Source organism: Chiloscyllium plagiosum, unplaced genomic scaffold (assembly GCF_037043375.1).
Source record: "Chiloscyllium plagiosum isolate Xiang-an unplaced genomic scaffold, Cpla_swu_hap1 HiC_scaffold_13, whole genome shotgun sequence".
NCBI classification, from domain to species: domain Eukaryota; kingdom Metazoa; phylum Chordata; class Chondrichthyes; order Orectolobiformes; family Hemiscylliidae; genus Chiloscyllium; species Chiloscyllium plagiosum.
The window spans coordinates 13,333,526-13,360,100 of NW_028270151.1; the positions used below are offsets into that span (position 1 = coordinate 13,333,526).

The 26,575-nt window shown below is 45.9% G+C and overlaps 1 protein-coding gene across 3 annotated transcripts in view; it reads right to left on the reverse strand.

Moving 5' to 3' along the window:
• The window catches only part of LOC122556165 (uncharacterized), a 121,318-nt gene that overhangs the window by 34,644 nt on the left and 60,099 nt on the right, over positions 1 to 26,575 (reverse strand). For 2 of the 3 annotated variants that reach the window (XM_043702678.2, XM_043702679.2), the window contains exon 12: positions 18,639 to 21,672. The exons of the other annotated variant lie outside the window; for it this stretch is intronic. In XM_043702678.2, the coding sequence (XP_043558613.2) occupies positions 21,428 to 21,672 (245 nt within the window). In that variant the 3' untranslated portion in view covers positions 18,639 to 21,427. Of the gene's footprint in view, positions 1 to 18,638; positions 21,673 to 26,575 lie in introns of those variants that run through there. 3 annotated transcript variants of the gene reach the window in all.

Genomic DNA, 26,575 nt, shown 5'->3' on the forward strand with positions numbered 1-26,575 from the left:
AGCACTCTCCATGTGTACAAAATGATAGCAACTTACAGTGACGATTAGATCAAAGCAATCTCCAGTCATTCCAAATGAGCAACCAAGCAAGTTCAGGAGCTCATTATTAGACTCATGTTGCCTGTCATGTGATATAGTCCAATTAATTTCTTTCCTGAAACATTCATACAGCACGATTTATAGTGATTGAAAGATTGCAATGTGTAGCATATTTTGGAGGTTGCTGATAATTTGTGTGTTGCTAGGTCCTTTGCAAAAGTGTTAGTGTTTCATGGCAGAATGAAAGTTGAAGGCTATCAACTATTATTCACACGCTGTATGTTCCTGTCAATGGTTAAGTTTTATTAGAGAAACTTTTCAGTCTGAATTCAGTCATTTAACAGCTGTCCAACAACTTGCACCCCTAATCGTGGTGGAAATAATTTAAGGTTTATACCATATAAGCCATGAAAGATACATACCAAGCATACACAGTACAAAGGAACATGAAAATTAACGTGAGCAAATGCATGCACTTGCACTTTGGAAAAAAGAACACAGGCATGGACTATTTTCTCAATGGTGAGAAAATTCCTAAAGCCAAAGTACAAAGGGATCTGGGAGTGCTAGTCCAGGATTCTCTAAAGGTTGACTTGCAGGTTGAGTCCGTGGTTAAGAAAGCAAATGTAATGTAGTCATTTATTTCAAGACGGTTGGAATGTAAAAACAGTGAGGTGCTACTAAGACTTTATAAAGTTCTAGTTAGACCCCATTTAGAATACTGTGTTCATTTTTGGGGCCCACACCTCAGAACGGACATACTGGCACTGAAGCATGTCCAGTGGAGATTCACACAGATGATCCCTGGAATAGTAGGCCTAACATACGATGAACGGCTGAGGATCCTGGGATTGTATTCATCAGAGTTTAGAAGGTTGAGGGGAGATCTAATAGAAACTTACAAGATAATGCATGGCTTAGAAAGGGTGGACGCTGGGAAATTGTTTCCGTTAGGCGGGGATACTAGGACTCGTGGGCACAGCCTTAGATTTAGAGGGGGTCAATTTTGAATGGAAATGAGGAGACATTTCTTCAGCCAGAGAGTGGTGGGCCTGTGGAATTCATTGCCAAAGAGTGCAGTGGAAGCCGGGACGTTGAATGTATTCAAGGCAGAGATTGATAAATTCTTAATCTCGCAAGGAATTAAGGGATACGGGGAGAGTGCGTTGAAATGCCCATCAGCCATGATTGAATGGCAGAGCGGACTCGGTGGGCTGAATGGCCTTACTTCCACTCCTATTTCATATGGTCTTATGGTTTTAACATGGTTTTGGATGGAAACATCAAATGTAGGAGCAGGAGTAGGCCATTTGGTCCTTCAAGCCTACTCTACCATTCAGTATTATCATGGCTGAGTCCCCTGTTCCTGCTTTCTTATCCATTTCCTTTGATCTTTTGGTTGTTGGAGGTCAGTCATCTCAGCCCCAGGACATCTCTGCAGGAGTTCCTCAGGGTAGTGTCCTAGGCCCAACCATCTTCAGCTGCCTCATCAATAACCCTCCATCATAAGGTCAGAAATAGGGATGTTTGTTCCATTGATACTGATACAGTCCACATTGCTACACCTTACTGAGGCAGCACTCTGGAAATAAAGCCCCATTATTCCTTAAGTCTCACCTCAAAATATATTCTAAAAATAAGTAAAACTCTCAAATTTACTTACCTCTTAGGCCCAAGTTGAGACATGGATGAACTTCTGTACTTTCCAAGGGTTACTATTTAGAACAGATAAGTAACCCTAACACTATCACAATTATGAACTGTTGACACATATTTCCATGAGTTAAAACACTAACACATTCATAAAACATTATAATAAAAAAGGATGTAATGGGTGGCAGGAAAAGCTGTGGAAGGAAACTAGATCTTAAAAATGTGTTGCTGGAAAAGCGCAGCAGATCAGGCAGCATCAAAGGAGAAGGAGAATCGGCATTTCGGGCATAAGCCCTTCTTCAGGAACGTCGATTCTCCTTCTCCTTTGATGCTGCCTGACCTGCTGCGCTTTTCCAGCAACACATTTTTAAGCTCTGATCCCCAGCACCTGCAGTCCTCACTTTCTCCAAGGAAACTAGAGCACCTGGAGGAAATTCATGCGACCCAGGGAAAATGTACAAACTTCATATAGACAGCCACCCAAGGATAGAATGGAACTCAGATCGTTGGTGCTGTGAGGCAGCAGTGCTAACCACTGAGCCACCGTGCCATCCCAGCTCAATGATCCCTGTCCACAGGATTCACAGAGATGTACCTTTTGGTTTATCAGAACCTGCTGCTCCTCAATCTTCCTTCTCTAGATACTTCCATTTGTTTGCAGGAAATATAGAGTGATTGCTTCACATTAAAATCTTTTAAGTCTCTAAATCACTGCTTAAAGTCACAGTTCACAATAACTGATGAGGAGAAATAAACTGGCTTATTCAAACTTGAACTGGGTTTATTTTTACTGCCGAGACACTTTCTGGAGCTCTAATGGCTTCAGACCGAACATTCATGCCCCAAGGCTGTTCAGTTACCTAAAAGCCAATCATACAGTTGTTGGCAGGCAGAATACCTGGTCATCATTCCACCAACCAATCAGCCTGTTGCTGCCAGTTGAATCTCCCTTTGTCCACACCCACATTCTCCAGACTACCTGTAGTCCTCTCCCTACAGCTTGAACAAGCAGCTGTGTAATAAGATTCAGGTAATTTGCCTTTAGAAAAAAATGCGGCAATCCCCTCAACAGCCCTTCAGATCTAATATATCCTTTGCCCCATTATCGCCCACAGTCAGAAATAACGAAAAATAGCAAGATGCAGTCTTTACGAGTCCAAGTATAGCAAAATCCAGACTACATCTAGGCTTGGGTTGCCACATAACAACATACAAGTGCATGGTAATGACCATCTCCAACAACAAAGAGTCTAACCATCACCCTATGACATTCAATGGTGTTACCTCTACTGAGTCTGGAAGTTACAATTGACCAGAAACTGAACTGGACTAGTCACATAAATACAGTGGCTGCATGAGCAGGTCAGAGGCTAGAAATACAGCAGAAAATAACTCATCTCGAATTCCCCAAAGCCTCTCCACAATCTATAAGACATAAGTTAGGACTGTGATGGAATACACCCCACTTTCCTAGATGAGTGCAACTCCAGTAACACTCAAGAAGCTCAACACCATCCAGGACAACCCATTATAATTAGCACCCTCAAGCATCAACTTACATCATTTACAAGGTGCACTGCAGAAATCCACCACAGCTCCTTAGACAGCACCTACCATAGCCGCTTCCATTTAGAAGGACAAGGGGAGCAGATACATAGGAACACCACTTCCTGCAAGTTCCCCTCCAAGCTGCTCACCATCCTGATTTGAAAATATATCGCTGTTCCTTCGGTGTCACCGGGGCAAAATCCTGGAATTCCCTCCCTAATGGCATTGTGGATATACTACAGCACATTGAATGCAGTGGTTCAAGAAGGCAGCTCACCACCACCTCTCAAGGGCAACTAGGGATGGGCAATAAAAATGCTGATGGAAATGTGTTGCTGGAAAAGCGCAGCAGGTCAGGCAGCATCTAGGGAACAGGAGAATCGACGTTTCGGGCATTAGCCCTTCTTCATTCCTGAAGAAGGGCTAATGCCCGAAACGTCGATTCTCCTGTTCCTTAGATGCTGCCTGACCTGCTGCGCTTTTCCAGCAACACATTTCCATCTCTGATCTCCAGCATCTGCAGACCTCACTTTCTCCTCAATAAAAATGCTGGCCCAGCCAGCGATACCCTTGTGCCACGAGTGAATATTAAAAAAATTGAATCGGAAGGCTGAGGTGGGTGACTATTCAGCCTTTTCCCAGCTGAGAGGTACTAAGGCCATTGTTCGTGCTCTTGATGTAGGAAGGATTTTTTACCTGGCCCGTTCTGAGATTAGAGAACTCACTCTGGACCGAGAGGGGGGTGGAATGTGGGTTCTGCTCAGATAGTACAGCTCAGGACCCTGTGAAACAGTGGATTTATCCACCAAACCATTCAGGAAGCATGTGCAGTTTGCTGTCAGTGGTGTCAGGAGAAATTAGACCCTCAAGTATAACGTTTGGTGTCACAATTCAAACAGTGTTTCACCCAACTATATTTTCACCTGGTCACCATCATGAATTGAAAATAAAGGCAGGAAAAGAACTGAAAATCCCACATGCCTGACCTGAAAGCCATTAGATGGAACCTCTAGTGGGTGCAGCACAGCCTAAGATTAGTGAATAAAGGAACTACTTGTGATTATTATCCACACAATATTTACCTATAAAGCACTTATGTGGCTTTTCATAAAAAGAACTCATACAAATATTATCTCTGAGATAATTTGTATGTTGTTTATATCACAAATCAAATCCTCTGATAGTAACAAACCCACAAAAGCTGTGAGATTAAATAATTGTTTAGTGAAGGTAAAAAGCATACACAGAAATCTGAAGCTTCTCTTTGCTGGAAATCAAACAGAACTTTTGAGTGCGATGAACTGTTTTTAATCTCATCCATTTTTGGTTGCAGTGGTTGATTTCACAGATAAGAGTTACACAATACACACAACACGCCCACTTATAAAAATGTAGACACAGAGAGGCACACAAAAAGACGATAAAATATATGGTAAAATATAGGCTTCTGTCCAACTTTTCTAGCATGCTGTAGCGAATGTGAGACTTCATACGACCGTCGGATTTTAAACAGTTTCTTCCAGTTTAAGGTAAAACATACAGGGAAGGCAAGCAATTAGGTAGGCAAATGGTGTGTATTGATCTTAACTGCAAGAGGGTTTGAGTACAGGAGTAAAGATTCCTTGCTAAGTTTGTAGGTAGTCTTGGTGAGGTCACACCTGGAGCGTTGTGTACAGTTTGGATCTCCTCATCAGCGGGAGTACTTTATATACTTGCCATATAAGGAATGCAAAGAAGGCTTACCGGGTTGTTCCCTAGGATGATGGGATTTCCCTTTGAGGAGGAAGTCAGGAGACTGAGCCCGTATTCTGTAGCACTTAGAAGAATCAGAGATGATCTCCCTGAAGCATACCTTGTCAATATCTTTAAGGATTTTGTAAGAAGAATGTCTCCCTAAGCTGTGGAGTCAAGAGCTAGGGGACAAAATCTCAGAAGAGGCAGTCAGTTGAGGACCGAGATGAGGAAGGGTTTCTTCATTAAGAGAATTGTGAATGTTTGGAATCCAAGAGTGGTGTTGAATATATCCAAGACAAAGATGGGTACAACATTAAGAGAAATGAAGGTCATGCAAGGAAACAGTACTGAGGTAGAATATCAGTCATGATTTAGATGAATAGTGGAAGTGAATGACCTCATCATGTCAATACCTCTGTTCTCCTTTAGAACACTCTGAAAGGAGGATGATGTGAATGTTATAATTCTGCCTAGGGACAGGCCCATGTGACTTGGTTGTCAGGGGAATGAGGCCTAGCCCAAATCCCATAGCAAATCAACTGCCAATTGTCATACATGGACACAAAAGAAGATCAGTTTACCTCTGGACATAGACTCAGACTCAAAAAATGAGAGAAAGAGACCAAAAAGAGCTGTCGATAAGCATAACAGAAGAAGACTGTTTTATATTTGCTATTGAGCAATTTGTTGGTGGAAGTTGATTTTCTGTTTGAATAGTCTGAATGAAATGACTCTCAAAGGATGTAGGAAGATTGGTGAATGGGAGAATGGAGCATGTTGAAAATTGGTGAGAAGTTTGGGGTTGAATCTGCCGGGCTATGTATCTGCTGACAGTGTGGTGTAACGTACAAATGGGTCATAAAGTATTTTGGTTGAGTGAATTAGTTAATAGGAAGTGGTTTTCTGTGGTTTAGGTTATTAGTGCCTATTAAGGAATATTTAATCTATTGTTATGGAATTGGTTCCACTGGTTGAGAGGGAATTCATGTCTCTAAACATTTATGAGCCTCCACAGGGCTCATAGCAATGCTCAGAAGATATTTAAGGTTGTGGAAGGCCATATAAACCATTTTAATCCATCCACCTGAACAATGTCCTCCCTCATTAAGCAGAAGGACTCCGTAGTACTTCCTGCAGTATTCCATTTCAATGCTTACTCAGTATACTTAAGCGGTTTTACATAAAGAAAACTTATTTCTACCACTCAAACATTTTGTATTTCCTGAACTAGAATGGTCCCGTTTTGCTGTTTCGTGAGAACTCTCAGAAATTCAATCAGTTAAAAATGACAAAGACACCAAATATAATCATTCCTTTGCATCACACAGTTTTAAATTTTAAAAATCCGTTCTGCTGGCTGGGCCAGCATTTATTGCATGTCCCTGGCTGCCCTTGAGAAGGTGGTGGTGAGCTGCCTTCTTTAACCACTGCTGGCCGTGTGTTGTGGGTAGACTTCTAGATGGAGGTGGTCATGGTTTTGGAAGGTGTTGCCTAAGGATCTTTGGTGAATTTCTGCAGTGCATCGGGCAGATAGTACAGACTGCTGCTACTGAGCACCGGTGGCGGAGGGAGTGGATGCTTGTGAATATAATGCCAATTCAGTGAGCTGCTTTGTCCTGTATGGTGTCAAGTTTCTTGTGTGTTGTTGGAGCTGCACTCATCCAGGCAAGTGGGGGGTATTCCATCACACTCCTGACTTGTGCCGTGTAGATGATAAATAGGCTTTGGGGAGTCAGATGGTGAGTTACTCGCTGCAGTATTCCTAGCCTCTGACGTGTAACCACAGTGTTTATGTGGTGAGTCCAGTTGAGTTTATGGTGAATGGTAACTAAGGATATTGACAGTGGGCGAATACAGTGAAAAGATCGTCCCTTATTGGAGATGTTCATTGTCTGGCATTTGTGTGGCATGAAGATTGTTTGTCATTTATCAGCCCAAGCCTGGATATTGCCCAGATCTTGTTGCATTTGAACATGGACTGCTTCAGTATCTGAGGAGTCACAAATGGTGCTTAACATTGTGCAATCATTGATCTTCTTTCACAGCAAACCTTAGGGAAGATGCCTGTTTTTGGTGATGACATTCTTGATGAAGAGCTTATGCCCGAAATGTCGACTCTCCTGCTCCTCGGATGCTGCCTGACCTGCTGTGCTTTTCCAGCACCACACTTTTTGACTCTGATCTCCAGCATCTGCAGTCCTCACTTTCACCCTGAATGGTTTTGGGTGGGTTACTCTTCGGAGGGTCGGTGTGGACTTGTTAGACCAAAGGGCCTGTTTCCACACTGTAAGTAATCTAATCTAATTTGGCTATCCCCAATTCAAGGCAAGCACATTGACTATGTTTATCCATTGAATATTAACAGTGTGCAGATCGTGGGCAAGAGCCGGCTGTTCACTTGAGCCTCATATACATTGAGACTAACGCTGCGGTTGTTGGTTTACAAGGTTATAGTGTCCTCTGGAAGCCAGCTGCAGAAGTATTCAGTCACAGTCCTCTCAAAATCAACGACGACAGATATTTGACTCCCCAGCCAGGCCCCATTTTCTCAACGTTCAGATGGTCAGCATTCCAGAAGAAGGCAAAGAAGATGCTGCAGACCCTCCAAAACTCTCCTTGAAATGCATCGATTTGCATGATAGGGAGGAGATGGCTATGTAAAACAGCAATTTCTTCTCTCAAAGGGTAGTAGATCCTTGGAATTCTTTGCCACAGAGGGCTCTTGATGCTGGGTCATTGTGTACTCAAGGCTGAGATAGGCAGATTTTTAATCATGATGGGAATCAAGATTTATGGGAAAAGGTAGGGAATCGGAGTTGAAATCATGGAATCCCTGCAGTGTGGAAACAGGCCATTCAGTCCAACAAGTCCACACTATCCCAACCAGACCCATTCCCTTAGCCCTATTACTCTACATTTCCCCTGACTGATGCATCTAACCGACACATCTCTGAGCACTATGGGCAATTTCCCATGTCCAATTCACCTAACCTGCACATCTTTGGACTATGGAACGGAACTGGAGCACCCACAGGAAACTGGAGCACCCAAAGGAAACCCACGCAGACACGGGGAGAACATACAAACTCCACACAGTCACCGCAGCTAAAGCAAACCTGGGTCCCTGGCACTGTGAGGCAGCAGTGCTAATCGCTGCACCACCCATGCCACCCACACAATGAGAATGATCAGATCAGATCAGATCTCACTGAATGGTGAGCTTGCTCAATAACCTTATTCTGCTCCTATGTCTTATCATCTCAGGGTATAAAAGACTGATAGCATTTGACCTGAACTTCGAGGAGAAAGTGAGGTCTGCAGATGCTGGAGATCAAAGTTGAAACTTTATTGCTGGAACAGCACAGCAGGTCAGGCAGCATCCAGGGAACAGGAGATTCGACGTTTCGGGCACAGGCCCTTCTTCAGGAATGAGCAGAGAGTGTTCAGCAGGAGAAGATAAAAGGTAGGGAGGAGGGACTTGGAGGAGGGGCGTTGGAAATGTGATAGGTGGAAAGAGGTCAAGGTGAGGGTGGTAGGTCGGAGTAGGATGGAGGCGGAGAGGTCAAGAAGAAGACTGCAGGTCAGGAAGGCGGTGCCGGGCTGGAGGGATTCGGCTGAGACAAGGTGGGGGGAGGGGGGATGAAGAAACTGGTGAAGTCCAAGTTCATCCCCTGTGGTTGGAGGGTTCCCAGTCGGAAGATAAGACGCTCCTCCTCCGACCGTCGCGTTGTTGTGGTTTGGCGGTGGATGAGTCCAATGACCTGCATATCCTCGGTGGAGTGGGAGGGGGAGTTGAAATGCTGTGCCACAGGTTGGTTGGGTTGGTTCGTCCGGGTGGCCCAGAGGTGCTCTCTGAATCGCTCCGCAAGTAGGCGGCCTGTCTCCCCAATATAGAGGAGGCCACCGGCTGCAGCGGATGCAGTAGATGATGTGGGTGGAGGTGCAGGTGAATCTGTGGCGGATATGGAAGTTTCCTTTGGGGCCTTGGAGAGAAGTGAGGGGGGAGGTGTGGCCGCAAGTTTTGCACCTCCTGCGGTTGCAAGGGAAGGTGCCGGGAGTGGAGGTTGGGTCGGTGGGGGGTGTGGATCTGACAAGGGAGTCGCGGAGGGAGTGGTCTCTACGGAAAGCTGATAGGGGAGGGGAGGGAAATATATCCTGGGTGCTGGGGTCTGTTTGGAGATGGCGGAAGTGACGGCGGATGATGCGCTGTACATGGAGAGTGGTGGGGTGGTAGGTGAGGACCAGTGGGGTTCTGTCCTGGTGGCGGTTGGAGGGGCGGGGCTCAAGGGCAGAGGAGCGGGAAGTGGAGGAGATAGGGTGGAGGGCACCGTCGACCACGTCGGGGGGGAAATTGCGGTCCTTGAAGAAGGAGGCCATCTGTGTTGTACGTATTTTGAACTGGTCCTCCTGGGAGCAGATGCGGCGGAGACGAAGGAATTGGGAGAATGGGATGGCGTTTTTACAGGGGGCAGGATGGGAGGAGGTGTAGTCCAGGTAGCTGTGGGAGTCGGTTGGTTTGTAGTAGATGTCCGTGTTGATTCGGTCGCCTGAGATAGAAACAGAAAGGTCTAGGAAGGGGAGGGAGGAGTCCGAGACTGTCCAGGTGAATTTGAGGTCGGGGTGGAAGGTGTTAGTGTAGTGGATAAACTGTTCAACCTCCTCGTGGGAGCACGAGGTAGCGCCGATACAGTCATCAATGTAGCGAAGGAAAAGATGGGGGGTGGGGCCAGTGTAGTTGCGGAAGATGGATTGTTCCACATACCCTACGAAGAGGCAGGCATAGCTGGGGCCCATGCGGGTGCCCATAGCTACTCCTTTTGTTTGGAGAAAGTGGGAGGATTGGAAAGAAAAGTTGTTCAGGGTGAGGACCAGTTCGGTCAGTCGAAGGAGGGTGTCGGTGGAAGGGTACTGGGTGGTACGGCGGGAAAGGAAGAAGCGGAGTGCTTTGAGTCCTTCGTGATGGGGGATGGAGGTGTACAAGGACTGGATGTCCATGGTGAAGATGAGTCGTTGGGGACCGGGGAAGCGGAAATCCTGGAGGAGGTGGAGGGTGTGGGTGGTGTCACGAACGTAGGTGGGGAGTTCTTGGACTAATGGGGACAGGACCATGTCGAGGTATGCCGAGATGAGTTCGGTTGGGCAGGAGCAGGCTGAGACGATGGGTCGTCCGGGGCAGTCAGGTTTGTGGATTTTGGGCAGGAGGTAGAAACGGGCGGTGCGGGGTTGTGGGACTATGAGGTTGGAGGCGGTGGATGGGAGGTCCCCTGAGGTGATGAGGTTATGGACGGTCTGGGAGATGATGGTTTGGTGGTGGGGGGTGGGGTCATGGTCAAGGGGGCAGTAGGAGGAGGTATCTGCGAGCTGGCGTTTGGCCTCAGCGGTGCAAAGGTCAGTGCGCCAAACTACTACTGCGCCTCCCTTGTCAGCTGGTTTGATGGTGAGGTTGGGGTTGGAACGGAGGGAGTGGAGGGCTGCGCGTTCCAAGGGTGAGAGGTTGGAGTGGGTGGGAGGGGTGTGGGAGTTCAGGTAGCGGTTAATATCGCGGCGGCAGTTTGCTATGAAGAGGTCGAGGGCAGGTAGGAGGCCAGCACGGGGTGTCCAGGTGGACGGGGTGTGTTGGAGGTGGGAGAAGGGGTCGTCAGAGGGTGGGTGAGAGTCTTGATTGAAGAAGAAGGCACGGAGGCGAAGGCGGCGGAAGAATTGTTCGGTGTCACTCCGTGTATTGAATTCATTGACCCGAGAACGTGTGGGAACGAAGGTGAGACCTCTGCTGAGGACTGATCTTTCATCCTCAGAGAGGGGCAAGTCTGGAGGGATGGTGAACACACGGCAGGGCGGGGAGCTAGGACCTGGTGTGGGACTGGAGCTGGATGTGGGGGCGGGGTTAGGCCTGGGGGCGGGGACAGAGGTCGGCGTGGGGGCGGAGTTGGACATGGTGATGGAGACCGGCGGGGGGGCGGGGTTAGGCGCGGTGACGGAACTCGGCCGGGGGGCGGGGTTAGGCGTGGTGACGGAACGCGGCGGGGGGGCGGGGTTAGGCGTGGTGACGGAACGCGGCGGGGGGGCGGAGACACATGCGGCGATGTGGTCCAAATGTAGGTTGCTGACGTCACTGGGGGCGGAAGTAGCTGCGGCGACCACGGAGACAGAGTTCTTCCCCATAGCCGCGGAGGTCGCCAATCTGTTGGCGATTGTCTTCATGACGATCGCAGAGCAGGTTGTCTGTGCGGCGATCCCGGAGGCGGTTGTTTGGGCCGCGATCATGAAGGTTGCGAGGTCGGTGGGGGCGGAAGTGACGTCATCGTCGGCGGCGTCTGCGGCTATTGCCGCGGGCGCTGTAGCGGCCGCGTGTGTAATGGCGCCGGACTGGTTTCGGAGGCCGATGGAAGTTTCTGGAACGGTTGAGGAATCCGGAGTTTGGGGGTAAGTGCATGAAAGTTTTTGGTACTTACTGCCTTTAATTTCCGATATGGCTAGAAAGAACTGTTTGTTCAGTCTATGGATTCTTCTGTAAATGAAGAACAGTAGAGGTCCTTTACAGGTCTGTGAGAGAGTTGTCCTGAGCTGGGGTAGGTCGAGTTGCAGGGAATGTAGGTACCGGCGCATGGCTGCAAGCGTGGAGTGGAGGATCTGGAGGGAGGTCCGTTGCTGGAGGCTGCGGATTTGTTGCAGGTACTGGTAGTCCTGGTTGGGTCCAAATTGTGTTGGTCGGAAGGTGATCTGGAGTCCATGGGGGATCAGTCGGTTCCGTAGGCAGGTGCTGAGAAAGGAGATATGGCTGTGGTAATGAGTCTGCTTCAGAATGTGGCTGAAGAGCTTCTGTGCAGAGGAGATGACCTGGGGTGTGCAGTGAGAGAGGGACTCACTGAAATCTTTGTAGAGAGAGGCAGAGAGCTTCTTCAAGGAAGGCATCCTTGTAAGAGGATTCGCAGACGGTCGAAGGAGGAGCGTCTTATCTTCCGACTGGGAACCCTCCAACCACAGGGGATGAACTTGGACTTCACCAGTTTCTTCATCCCCCCTCCCCCCACCTTGTCTCAGCCGAATCCCTCCAGCCCGGCACCGCCTTCCTGACCTGCAGTCTTCTTCTTGACCTCTCCGCCTCCATCCTACTCCGACCTATCACCCTCACCTTGACCTCTTTCCACCTATCACATTTCCAACGCCCCTCCTCCAAGTCCCTCCTCCCTACCTTTTATCTTCTCCTGCTGAACACTCTCTGCTCATTCCTGAAGAAGGGCCTGTGCCCGAAACGTCGAATCTCCTGTTCCCTGGATGCTGCCTGACCTGCTGTGCTGTTCCAGCAATAAAGTTTCAACTTTGACCTGAACTTCCCTAGTTTAGCACCAGTGTTGGGCTAAGGTGTACAGACTCTGGTTCTAATTTATATTCACTTATGGGAGAGGCAGGTCCTCTTGGGTCAGACGCCTGCTGCCTTGAGAGAATTCCAGGGGGAAACTATCCTTCAGCTCTTGTGGAGAAAGTCAGACATTCCACGATGACACAAAGAATGGAGGACTCAACAAGGTCTCAAATAATCTCCATGTGCTTGACACATGCATCAACACAATCAAACCTGGTTATGCCAACAGAAGAGAAAACTTCCGTACGGGTCCTGTCATAAAAATGTTGGTTGCTGACCCACTTAACTGTGCAAGACTAAGTAGTGCTTGCATTTCAACAGAATATATAACCATAAATCACTAAGTAGTGAGGAAACCTGTAAGATTAAGGAATATTGAAGGACTATTTGGTTTAGGTTAGGTGATGGTTACACATCAATTTGAAGAGAGTTGTAAGTCCATGTAAAATGGCTGACAAACGCTATTCCATAGGTACTGATGTAGTCTCCTGACTATTGAATAACCTATGGAAAAGGCCCAACAAAACTTGACTTTAACCAGAATAAGGTTTGGAAGTTTGGTGGATTTGGAGTTCACCCAATCAGGATATTATTTTATGCTCTTTAAAAATCTGATGTTTCTCATCAGTGTTCACAAGCATTAGTATCATTGGATGATGATAACAACAGGCGATTAAATGTGAATTGGAAGACTATATGGCACGAGAATGCATTTGGCCAATTGACTCGGCTCCACCATTCAATAGCTGATCTTCAACTCTTTCCTCCTGTATTAATTGTCTTAAAGTTGCATAGACAATTTGTTCAGTCCACATGTCAAAAGTTAGAAGTCCAGCTAAAAAGAAGCATGTCTGGTTGATAAAGAGTAAACAAAGACATTAGTTAAGGCCACTTTTGGAAAATTGTGTGCAATTCTAGTCTCCATGCTATAGGATAGATGTTGTGAAACATGAAAGGGTGGGCAGCACGGTGTTAGCACTGCTTCCTCACAGTGCCAGAGACCTGGGTTCAATTCCCTCCTCAGGCAACTGTCTGTGTGGATTTTTTTTTAGATTAGATTTTAGATTACTTACAGTGTGGAAACAGGCCCTTCGGCCTAACAAGTCCACACCGACCAGCCAAAGCGCAACCCACCCAGACCCATTCCCCTACACCTAACACTACGGGCAATTTAGAATGGCCAATTCACCTAACCTGCACATTTTTTGGATTGAGTTTGCACTTTCTCCCTGTCTCTGCGTGGGTTTCCTCTGGGTGCTCCGGTTTCCTCCCACAGTCCAAACATGTGCAGGTTAGGTGAATTGGCTATGCTAAATTGCCCGTAGTGTTAGGTGAAGGGGTAAACGTAGGGGAATGGGTCTGGGTGGGTTGCTCTTCGGAGGGTCAGTGTGGACTTGTTGGGCCGAAGGGCCTGTTTCCACACTGTAAATAATCTAATCTAAAAGATTTACAAGAACGTTGCCAGGGTTAGAGAATTTTAGCTACAGGGAGAGCCTGAATAGGCTGGGGCTGTATTCCCTTGAGTGTTGGAGGCTAAGGGGTGACCTTATAACAGTTTATAAAATTATGAGGGGCATGGATAGGGTAGACAAGGTCTTTTCCCTGGGGGAAGGGAGTCCAGAACTCGAGGGCATAGATTTAAGGAGAGTCATAGAGATGTACAGCATGGAAACAGACCCTTCGGTCCAACTCGTCCATATCAACCAGATATCCCAACCCAATCTAGTCCCACCTGCCAGCACCCGGCTCATATCCCTCCAAACCCTTCCTATTCATATGCCCAGCAAGATGCCTTTTAAATGTTGCAATTGTACTAGCCTCCATCACTTCCTCTGGCAGCTCATTCCATACTCATACCACCCTTTGTGTGAAAATGTTGCCCTTTAGGTCTCTTTTATATCTTTCCCCCTCACCCTAAACCTATGTCCTCTAGTTCTAGACTCCCCCACCCCAGGGAAGAAACTTTGCCTATTTATCCTATCCATGCCCCTCATGATTTTATAAACTTCTATAAGTTGGCTGATTGTTGAGGAGCCCTATTCTCTCCCTAGTTACTCTTTTGTCTTTAATGTATTTGTAAAAACCTTTTGGATCCTCCTTAACTCTATTTGCCAAAGCTATCTCATGTCCCCTTTTTGCCCTCCTGATTTCCCTCTTGAGTATACTCCTACTGCCTTTATACTGTGAGGAATCATTCAATCTATCCTGTCTATACCTGACATATGCTTCGTTCTTTCTCTTAACCAAACCTCAATTTCTTTAGTCATCCAGCATTCCCTATACCTACCAGCCATTCACCCTAATAGGAATATACTTTCCCTGGACTCTCGTTATCTCATTTCTGAAGGTGTCCCATTTTCCAGCCGTCCCCTTACCTGCGAACATCTGCCCCCCATCAGCTTTTGAAAGTTCTTGCCCAATACTATCAAAATTAGCCCTCCTCCAATTTAGAACTTCATCTTTTAGATCTGGTCTATCCTTTTCCATTTATGGTCGTTGGCTCCCAAGTGCTCCCCCACTGACACCTCAGTCACCTGCCCTGCCTTATTTCCTAAGAGTAGGTCAAGATTTGTACCATCCCTGGTAGGTACATCCACATACTGAATCAGAAAGTTTCCTGTACACACTTAACAAATTCCACTCCATCTAAACCCTTAACTCTATGGCAGTCCCAGACTAAGTTTGGAAACTTAAAATCCCCTACCATAACCACTCTATTATTCTTACAGAAAACTGACATTTCCTTACAAATTTGTCAACCCCTCCCCCTTGAGGCATCCAGGGGGCCCTTCCACCGCGCCCAATACCCTCCACCCCCCGCTCCAGTGCACCAATCTCCCGCTCCCCAACCCCACCTCGGGGCACCCAGGGGGCCCTTCCACCACCTATAACCACCAACCCTCCAGGGCGCCCATAAGCAACTCCAAATAAAAATCTCACAACATTTTCTGTTTGCTCATTTTTTTTCAGTTCAAAGGTAAAAGCTCATGACCATCTTCTCAACTGCTACACATTCACCTGCTTATGCCATCTTCTGAAATGGGTCAGAAGGCTGGAGTAAAAACTATTTTACCAAGTAAAATTAGGAGGCTGAATAGCCTGTACTAAAAACAATAAAAAGAGTATGCCATTCAGTCCTTTGAGTCTAATCCACCATTCAACATGACCATACAACTTGTTCAGAATTTCTCCCAAATCCTCAAATATCTTTAATCGCAAGGACTATACCAAATCCTTCATGAAACATTCAATGTTTTGACCTCAACTGCTTTCTGTAGCAGTGAATTCCACAGGCTCACCACTTTCTACATGAAGAAATTTCTCCTCATCTCAGTCCTAAATGGCTTACCTCATTTCTTTAGACTCCCTGGTCATTGGGAACATCCTTCCGAGCTTTACTGTGTCTACGCCTGTTGGAATTTTATAGGTTTATATGAAAACTCTCATTCTTTAACTCCAGTGACAATAGCACAAGACCAAAACTGCACACAATACTCCAGACATGATCTCACCAAGGCCTTGTACAATTGCCATGATGTGGAGGTGCCAGTGTTAGACTGGAGAGGACAAAGTTAAAAATCAAACAACACCAGGTTAAAGTAAAACAGGTTTATTTGGAAGTACAAGCTTGTGGAGTGCCACTCCATCATCAGGTAGCCAGTGGGACACGAGCACAGGACACAGAATCTTCCACAAAAGATTAAAGAGTCAGAGGGGAAAAAATTTAAAAGGGACCTAAGGGGCAACTTTTTCACAGAGAGGGTGTACGTATATGGAATGAGCTGCCAGAGGAAGTGGTGGAGACTGGTACAATTACAACATTTAACAGGCATCTGGATGGGTATATGAATAGGAAGGGTTTAGAGGGATATGGGTCAAATACTGGCAAATGGGACTGGGTTAGGTTAGGATACCTGGTCGGTATGGATGAGTTGGACTGAAGGGTCCATTTCCGTGTTGTACAGCTCTATGACTCTAAGGGTAGATAAAGAGAAAAAGTAGATAAAGAGAAATGTATCATGGAGCTCTACCATTATAAGCCTTCCATTGCCACATGATGTTAACAACTGCATGCCAAGTATGTGCTCTACATTTTGTAGATCTGGTAACCAGATTTAGTCTTTTTGCTTTGAAAGGATAGAAGAGTTTTTATGGATGGAATCATGGAGAAACAGATAGGGAGCAGATATGGGACAATTTTTGACTGAAGATTAAGGTTAATTTGCCAGCGATGAGTTCAGAGATATGCGTGAAAACATGAACATCGATAATCATGAAGACCACAACTGACAGTCCTTCCGACATTGGGCTCTGTGAAAGGAATTGCATGGTGATCAATGAAATACATTGGATTAAGCCAACTATTAATTGATAATTATCTTGGTTGCCACAGGTGATTCATGCAAAGAATTAATTCTTGACTCTGATAAAACACAGCCCTCTATCAATTAACGTAGGGGCAAAATCCCACATCGTCTCTGTGCTGTGTGGTAGCCGTCCAGTTCTAGGTGTGAAAGTTCCATTTTTCTTTCAGCACACTTGAATGTTTTATTTGCAAGGCTTTCATCAAGGCTTGGAGTTTGCAACAGGGGTCTTCGAACAGAAACCTCCACAAAAAGACAAAGGCTTTGGTTCATAGTGCTGTTGTTGTCACTTCCCTTCTATACAACAGTGAGATCTGGGTCACACCCAGGCATTGGAGGATTTACACCAGTAGTGTTCCATCAGTGCACTCAATGTCAAGTGGGAACATGGGTGAACAGATTTCAACATCTTCACCGAAACCAATTCCTAACGCACAACAACTGTGACCATGGGAACCAAGAAGTGGAGGTGCTGGTGTTGGATTGGGGTGGACAAGGTCAGAGGTCACACGACACCAGGTTATAGTCCAACAGGTTCAGTTGAAATCATAAGCTTTCAGAAGAAGTCACTTCACCTGAAGAAGGAGCAGATTGTGGTTTCAAATAAACTAGTTGGACTATAATCTGGTGTTGTGTGACTTCTGACTGTGATCATGAGAGACACAGATTTAAAACTGTGATTGCTGGGTTAGTAGGTGCAAGTTAGCAATGTATAACCCTTATAAATAAATATTAACATGTGGAAAGATTAGCAACACCAACTTGCTCTCTATAGTAAAGTTATAGTCAGTCAGTGCCTTATCAGAGAATACATTTAAGCTGACTGTTGCAGGATTTAAAACATAAAAAGAACTGAAGCATTGTAACTGTAATGAAAAAAGTGTTTAAAAATTCAAAACATTCATTAAGTACAGAATAAATTGCAAAACAACAATTTATTGTAGATAAATTGATCTCCTCTTTTCATTTCAGTTATTTGCCAAAGTTTGTTAAAAAAAGACTGCAAAGTCTTGGCTAATATTTACAATCACAAAGTCTCACGTTATCAATGCTGTGTTACATCGCAATGCTTGGAATGATCATAATAAAGGAAATGCTTATTAAGTTACTGAGAGATTCAAGAGTGAGTGGCTCTTTGCCAAAAGCTGAAATCTGGGGAAAGGACTTAACTTTTGCTGAAAATTGTAAGAAGTGAAAAACAGGAAATATGATATCGTAATAGATTAGCTCCTGTCGAAGTGATGTCTACAAGCCAGCAAAGTAAACTTTGTGTATCAAAAAAGTACTCTCTGTTCAATCTGCTTACAGCTGTACACAAAGCTCTGAGTTGCTCTTTACTGTCAATGACAACCGAACCAGTCCACAGCCCTCTACTGTGGAACATGTAAGCTGCTGGCATTATGCTTCAATTAGAATCAGAGTCATAGAGATGTACAGCATGGAAACAGACCCTTCGGTCCAACTCGTCCATGCCGACCAGATATCCCAACTTCATCTAGTCCCATTTGCCAGCACTTGGCCCATATCCTACTAAACTCTTCCTATTCATATACCCATCCAGATGCCTTTTAAACGTTGCAATTGTACCAGACTCCACCACTTCCTCTGGCAGCTCATTCCACACATGCACCACCCTCTGTGTGAAAAAGTTGCCCCTTAGCTCCCTTTTATATCTTTCCCCTCTCACCCTAAACCTATGCTTTCACATTCTGGATTCCCCCACCGCAGGGAAAAGACTTTGTCTATTTATCATATCCATGCCCCTCATGATTTTATAAACCTCTATGAGGTCACCCCTCAGCATCCGATGCTCCAGGGAAAAAGGCCCTAGCCTTCCTTATAGAGGCTTACAAAATTATGAGGAGCATGGATAGGGTAAATAGGCAAAGTCTTTTCTCTGGGGTCAGGGAGTCCAGAACTAGAGGGCATAGGTTTAGGGTGAGAGGGGAAAGATAAAAGAGACCTACGGGGCAACTTTTTCACACAGAGGGTGGTACATGTATGGAATGAGCTGCTAGAGGAAGTGGTGGAAGCTGGTACAATTGCAACATTTAAGAGGCATTTGGATGGGTATATGAATAGGAAGGGTTTGGAGGGATATGAGCTGGGTGCTGGCAGGTGGGACTAGATTGGGTTGGGATATCTGTTCGGCATGGACTGGTTGGACCAAAGGGTCTGTTTCCGTGCTGTACATCTCTATGACTCTATGACTATGACTCCATTCAGCCTCCCCCTGTAGCTCAAATCCTCCAACCCTGGCAACATCCTTGTAAATCCTTTCTGAACCCTTTCAAGTTTCACAACATCCTTCCGATCGGAAGGAAATCAGAATTGCCCGCAATATTCCAACAGTGATCAGACTGAAATACCCTAAGTGATACATGCACAGATTAAACCAAGAAGTGTTAATTACAGTTAGATCATCTACAGAAAGCACACTAGAGATGGTGGCACGGTGGCTCAGTGGTTAGTATTTCTGCCTCACAGCACCAGGGACCTGGGCTCGATTCCACCCTTGGGCAACTGTCCATGTGGAGCTTGTACATTCTCCGTGTCCATGCAGTTTCCTCCCATAGTCTGAAGATGTGTAGGTTAGATCGATTGGCCATGCTAAGTTGCCTCATAGTGTCCAGGGATGTGTCGGTTAGACAGACCGACAATGTTAAGTGCAGGGTGATAGAGCAGGGAGTTGGCCTGGATGGGATGCTCTTCAGACGGTAGGAGTGGAGTGGATGGGCCAAAGAGCCTGCTTCCACACTGTAGAGCTTCAATGGCAAGATAGGATGGCGAATGTAAAGAAACAAATAAAGTATAGTTTAAAAGAAAGTTTCATAGCATCTTTAACAACAATTCAATTTTAAAGGACGGAGAACCTACAAATGAAAACGTACATTTTCAGTGCCAGAGAGGCTGTATGCCAATAATTAGTCCTGATCACACTGACAGAATTGCACAACTTTTTCTGGTACATTTCACGGGTAACCAGGAGGTAGATGTTGAAACTTCACACCCTACATGGATTTCAACACCTTGTCTGTTACGTGGATAGCCTGTGGAGGAGGAGAGCAATTCAGGCAGCAACTTCTAGTTTTTCACGTACAAATGCGTGGCCACTGCAAGTTGCTATTTGACTGGCTCCATTATGATAATAAGCACTGTTTATCAGGCTCACCATTACTCTCAATGCAACAATCTCACCTTTATCAACAAGAACAAGGCTTTGGACAGTAGTATTGCCTCTGATGGTGAGGCACTAAAATCAAGAGTCTGCCCACAGTGAAGCTCATTAATTTCCAATAGCTCAGTATTCCTCGCCTGTCTCTCTTCACCTCTGGCTTTTCAAGCAAAAAATGCACTTCTTAATAACCTTAGCCCTCTTCTGGCCTTCTCTAATGGTCTTTCTTTCATACAGTTCTTGGGCTTAAGACGTCATCTTCTCACTATTTAATCATTTGCGTTGAACGCCTTTTGTTGCATTAATAACTGGACTCAATCTTCACACAAACCCTGTGGTTTTTATTTTGGAAATCAAAACTTTTTCTAGCGACAAGGCTTTGCTCGAGCTTCGGACACTGAGGGGTGATCTGATACAAGTAAATGAGAGACGTAGATGGGGATGGATTGCTAGAGTTATTTTCCCAGAGTGGACATGTCAAATACCAGGGGGTTTGAGCTTAAGGTGAGAGGGGGAAAGTCTAAAAGAGATGTACAAGGTGAATGTTTACACAGAGGGTGGTAGGTGTCTGGAACGTTATGCCAGGAGAGATAGTAAAACAGTGACATTCAATGAGATCAATCTGAGATTGATAAACAATACAAGACAAATCCTGAGAAAGGGAGCTGATGGCCTAGTGGTTAATCCAGAGAACCAACTACTGTTCAGGAGACTTGGGCTTGAATCCTGTTATGGCAGACGGTGGAATTTGAATTCAATTTAAAAGCAAACCTGAAATTGGCTCAGTGGTTAGCACTGCTGCCTCACAGCAGAAGGGACCTGGGTTCGATTCCAGCCTCGGGCAACCGTCTGTGTGGGGTTTACACATTCCCCCTGTGTCTGGGTGGGTTTCCTCCCACAGTCCAAAGATGTGCAGGTTAGGTGAATTGGCCATTCTAAGTTACCCAGAGTGTTCAGGGATGTGTAGGTTAGGTACATTGGGCAGGGGGAATGGGTCTGGGTGGGTTACTCTTTGGAGGGTTGGGCCGAAGGGCCTGTTTCCACACTGTAGGGAATCTAATTCTAAAAAAAACTACAAGTCGAACACTGACTGTAAAACTGTTGTCGATTATTGGAGGAATATCCATTTGGTTCACTAATGCTCTTTAGGGAAGGGTACTGCTGTCCTTACCTGGTCTGTCCCACATGTGACTGCAGATCCACAGCCATGGGGTTGACACTTAACTGCCCCCTGGGTAATCAGGGATGGGCAAATATTGCTGGTCTAGCCAGTGACACCAACATCCTGTGAACAAATTTTTTAAATTCCCAATCCTGAAACACACCTGCAGGATACATGTTGTTCGGCTATGTAAGCCAACACAAATTCACTGTAACGCAATTGACAAATTGGGGATGCTGCTTCTGCAGCATGAACCTTTACACCATGTGTTGTCTGTAACACGATTACATCGCCAACACTTCAAGCGCTGTTTCTAAAGCGCGATGTTTCTATAACGTGAGGTTGCACCAGAACACAACACATAGTGTTACAGAAGAACTGACTGCAGGTTAGTATCCAATTGCACACCCATCTGACCGTGGATCAGAGCCGGCCCATAATACTTCCTGGTCATCCTCAGCAATTAAGGCATGCTGCGATTCCCACCACGTTCCCTTGGTGATAATCTGGCCACGTCCAAACAGAGACCTTTCATGTCCTCTAACTGGCCAATGAACATTGTGACCTCTGGCTATCAGACTCTGTGCAGCAGGCTCAGAGATTCCCTCTTCCAGTGAGAGCTTCCAGGTACCACCTGCATTGAAAAAGACATTAGTTACCCAATGGCCAGCATATCTGCTTCGATCATTATGCAGCATGAGCACAATATTTCCTGCTTTCTCAAGGCAGCAGGCACAGTGGCACAGTGGTTAGCACTGCTGCCTCACAGCACCCGAGACCTGCGTTCAATTCCCACCTCAGGCGACTGTCTGTGTGGCGTTTGCACATTCTCCCCGTGTCTGTGTGGGTTTGCTCTGGTTTCCTCCCACAGTCCAAAAATGTACAGGTTAGGTGAATTGGCCTGGCTAAATTGCCTATGGTGTAGGGGAATGGGTCTGGGTGAGTTGCTCTTCGGAGGGTCGGTGTGGACTAGTTGGGCCGATGGGCCTGTTTCCACACTGTAAGTAATCTAAAAAAAGGTAAAGTGGCCATAGAGCTGCTCTCTCATTAGAGAGAGGCAATTACTATTGCTTTAACATAAGGGTCACCACATTTCGGCCGAGGGAAGAATCATAGAGACACCCAGCACGGAAACAGACCCTTCGGTCCAACCAGTCTGTGCTGACCATAAATGCCAAACTAAACTAGTCCCACCTGCCTGCTCCTAGCCCATATCCCTTTCCTATTCATGTACATATCCAAATGACTTTTAAACATTGTAATTGTACAAAGTTTGTGCGAAGATTTGTAGCTCAGGTGCTCGTTGTTGTGGTTCTGCTCGCCGAGCTGGGAATTTGTGTTGTGGATGTTTCGTCCCCTGTCCAGGTGACATCCTCAGTGCTTGGGAGCCTCCGGTGAAGTGCTTCTATAATGTTTCCTCTGGCATTTATAGTGATTTGTCCCTGCCACTTCCGGTTGTCAGTTCCAGTTGTCCGCTGCAGTGGCCGGTATATTGGGTCCAGGTCTTTTTGTGGGTTCCTCAGTGTGTTGTTTATCCTATTGGTGAGCTGTGGGGTGGGGTCAAACTCCCTCTTTTGGTATATGTTGGTATCTGCAGGTAGTTGTTGCGCTTTTTGGATGTACTCTGCTTTGTCCAAGATGACCGTCATTCTGCCTTTGTCTGCTGGTAGTATGATTATGTTCTTATCGTTTCTTAGTGCTTTTAGTGATTCCCTCTCCTTGGTGTTGAGGTCATGTGTTTGCCTTTTCCTTGTAATTAACTAGCCACGAAACAACATGACCAGCTATCCTTAGTAGCCACACACTCAGATGATAAGCAACATGAGTTCGACTGGGACAACACTACTATTACAGGACAAGCCAAACAGCGAACAGCCAGGGAATTCCTAGAGGCATCGCACTCATCCACAGATTCAATCAACAAGCACATCGACCTGGCCCCAATATACCGGCCACTGCAGTGGACAGCTGGAACTGACAACCGGAAGCGGCAGATACAAATCACTATAAATGCCAGAGGAAACATCACAGAAGCGCTTCACAGGAGGCTCACAAGCACTGAGGATGTCACCTAGACAGGGGACGAAACGTCTGCAACACAAATTCCCAGCTCGGCGAACAGAACCACAATAAACATTGTAATTGTAACCACATCCATCACTTCATCCTTCTGTGTAAAAGATTTGCCCCTCATGTCTTTTTTTAAATCTCTCTCCTCTCATCTTAAACATGTGCCCTTAGTCTCGAAATCCCTATCCTAGGGAAAAGACAACAATCATTAACTCTGTCTATAGCTCTCATTATTTTATAAACTTCTATCAGGTCGCCTCTCAACCCCCTACCCTCCAGTGAAAATGGTCCCAACCTATCTTTATTACTCAAGCCTTCCATACCCAGAAACATCCTGGTAATTCTCTTCTGAACCCTCTCCAGTTTAATAACATCCTTCCTATAACCCGGCAACCAGAACTGGACACAGTATTCCCAAAAAAAGCCTCATCAATGTTAACTGGTTGGAAAGGACAATCCGGCATTATAACATCAGTTGTTGGGGGATTGAACCCACTGTTGGGAATCACTCTGCATCACAAACCAGTTGTATAGCTTACTGAGCTACACTCCCTGTTCAGGCCTGTCGAGTGAATACATGCAATATCAAAGTCTACACTTAAAGAGTACTCTGGGCAAGCACAAGAAAAATGTCAAGCTCTAACCCATACATGCCAAGACGACAGTTGGGAAAGGTCCCTACACTGGACGTGATGAGGGTACCTGAAATACCTCACGTTATTGCAACACATTCTCCCGCTGTTGGCTCTGCGCCATCCTGAACCTGAACAAAGATTCTGTGCTCCATCTGGTGGCAGATGTTGGTCAGTGCAGGTAAACCTGGGCATTCAGTTGCCGCGAGGAGGAGCATGGTCACTTCAACGGCACCCAGAGGTTATGTTTTCTTTTGCAGTTTTAAATTTATTTCATTTTAAGTTGTTTCATTTACCAATGTAGAAATTTAGCTAGTTAAAGTGCATTTATTTTCATTTTGTGGGATGTGGGCATTCTGGTTGGACCAGCATTTTTTTACTCGTCCCTAGTTGACCTCGAGAAGGTGGCAGAGAGCTGCCTTCTTGAACTGCAGTGGTCCACCTGCTGTGGGTTGACCCACAATTCCCTTACGAAGGGAATTCCAGGATTTTGACCCAGTGACAGTGAAGGAACGGCGATATATTTCCAAGTCGGGATGGTGAGTGGCTGGGAGGGGAACTTGAAGGTGGTGCTGTTCCTTCTCCCAGACGGACTTTTACCCACTCCTTTATCGGCCCAACTGTTGTTCTCTCTCTCTTTGGGCTCCATCTCAACCTATTGTGTACTCTTCACCCCTCCCCCCACTACTTCCTTATCATATATACCTATCTTTCTCCAAAGGTACAATCAGTTCTGAAGAAAGGTCACTTGACCCGAAATATTAGCTCTGCTTTCTCTCTCCACAGATACAGCCAGAGCTGCTGAGCTTGTCCAGCAACTTTTGTTGTTGTTTCTGTTTTCCAACATTCATGGTTCTTTGGGGTTTTTTTAAACAATAATTTAATGTTTATTTCTTTGTTAAGGATGGGCCTACTGAACTTCCTATGGGAACCTATGCTTCACTTAAAGCCTTTTCACTCAAAGGCACAATTTCCAGAAACTCAACATAACTTTAAGTGAATACACTTTACATTACACAGGAGACAACTGAATACACTGAATACAGAGGATTTAGGCCATGGTTGTAGCACTGAAATCCTGGTAATAGTACTGAACTTGCTGGACTCCTAGCCAAGCTCTTCCAGTATAGCTACAACACTGGCATTGGCCTGACAATGTTCACTAGATTGATCCCAGAGATGAGGGGTTTGTCGCATGAAGAGAGATTAAACAGTAGAGGCCTATACTCTCTGGAATTTAGAAGAATGAGGGGGGATCAAATTGAGGTATTCGAGATGATAAAAGGTGTGGGTAAAATAGACGTTGAACAGATGCTTCCCCTTGTGGGGCATTCTGGGATGAGAATCATAGTCTTAGGATAAGGAGGAGCAAAGTTAAAACAGAGTTGAGGAGAAACTACTTCACCTAAAGGGTAGTGAATCTGTCGAATCTGCTCCCCCAAAGTGCGGTGGATGCTGGGACAGTGAGTAAATTTAAGGAGGAGTTAGACAGATTTTTAATTGGTGAGGAGTTGAAGGGATATGGGGAGAAGGCAGGAAAATGGGGGTGAGGAGCATATCGGCAATGATCGAATGGCGGAGCAGACTCGATGGGCCAAATGGCCTAATTCTGCTCCTATATCTTATGAATTTAAGTGGAAAATTGCCCAGGCATGTCCCATCCACAAACAAAAACAGGACAAATCCAACCTGGCCAATTACCACCCGGTGAGTCACCTTCCAGTCTTCAGCAAGTGATGAAAGGTGTTGCCAAATTATACTCGCTCAGCAATAACCTGCCCACTGATACTCAGTTGTAGCCTTGGTACAACTTGGGCAAATGAGCTGAAGTGAAGTGTGACTGACCGTGACATCAAGGTTATATTTGACCAAGACGGCAACAAAAAGCCCTAGCAACACAGGAATCAATGGGCATCAGGGAGGTGGGGGGAGGGGACTCTTGACTAGCTGGAGTCATACATGGCACAAAGGAGGATAGTTGTGGTTGTTGAGCTGCAGAATATCCCTGCAGGAGTTCCTCGGGGTTCAGTCTTGGGCCCAACCATCTTCAGCTGCTTCATCACTATCACAAGGTCAGAAGCAGTGATGAATATCATGTACAACTTCTGAGATCCAAAAACAATCCATTTCCACATGCAACAATAATCCAAGCCTCAGGCTGGTGAGAGGTAAGTAACATTCATAACAAACCGAAAGAAGTGCAGATGCTGGAAATCAGAAACCAAAACAGAAATTGCTGGAAAAGCTCAGCAGGTCTGGCAGCATCTGTGGAGACAGAAATCAGAGTTAACGTTTTGGATCAAGTGACCCTTCCCCAGAATCTGCCACAAACAACATTTTGGGGATTACTGGTGACTGAAACTGAACTGGATCATTTGTAATAATACTGTGGGGCTACAACAGCAGGACAGAGGCTACAGCAAGTAACTCACCTCCTTGACTCCCCAGAGTGCATCCGTTATGTACAAAACACAAGTCCCAAGTCTGTTAGAATACACCCCAATTGCCTGGATGAGTGCAGATCCAACAACACTCAAGAAGCCTGATGGTATCCAAGATAAAACAGGCATGCTTGAGTGGAACCACATTCAACATTCACTCCCTCCACCACTAGCACTCAGTGGTAGCAGAGTGGACCATCTACAAGACACAGCTGTAGCTTCCTAATCCTCCAACCTATCACCTCGTAAGACAAGGGCAGCATCGTCATCCACACTCCATATTCTTCAAGTTCCAAGCCACACACCATCCTGACTTGCAGCTAGTTCCTCGTTCCTTCAGTGTTGTTGGTCCGAAATCAGGAGCTCCCTTCCTAACAGTGCTGGAGGTATATCT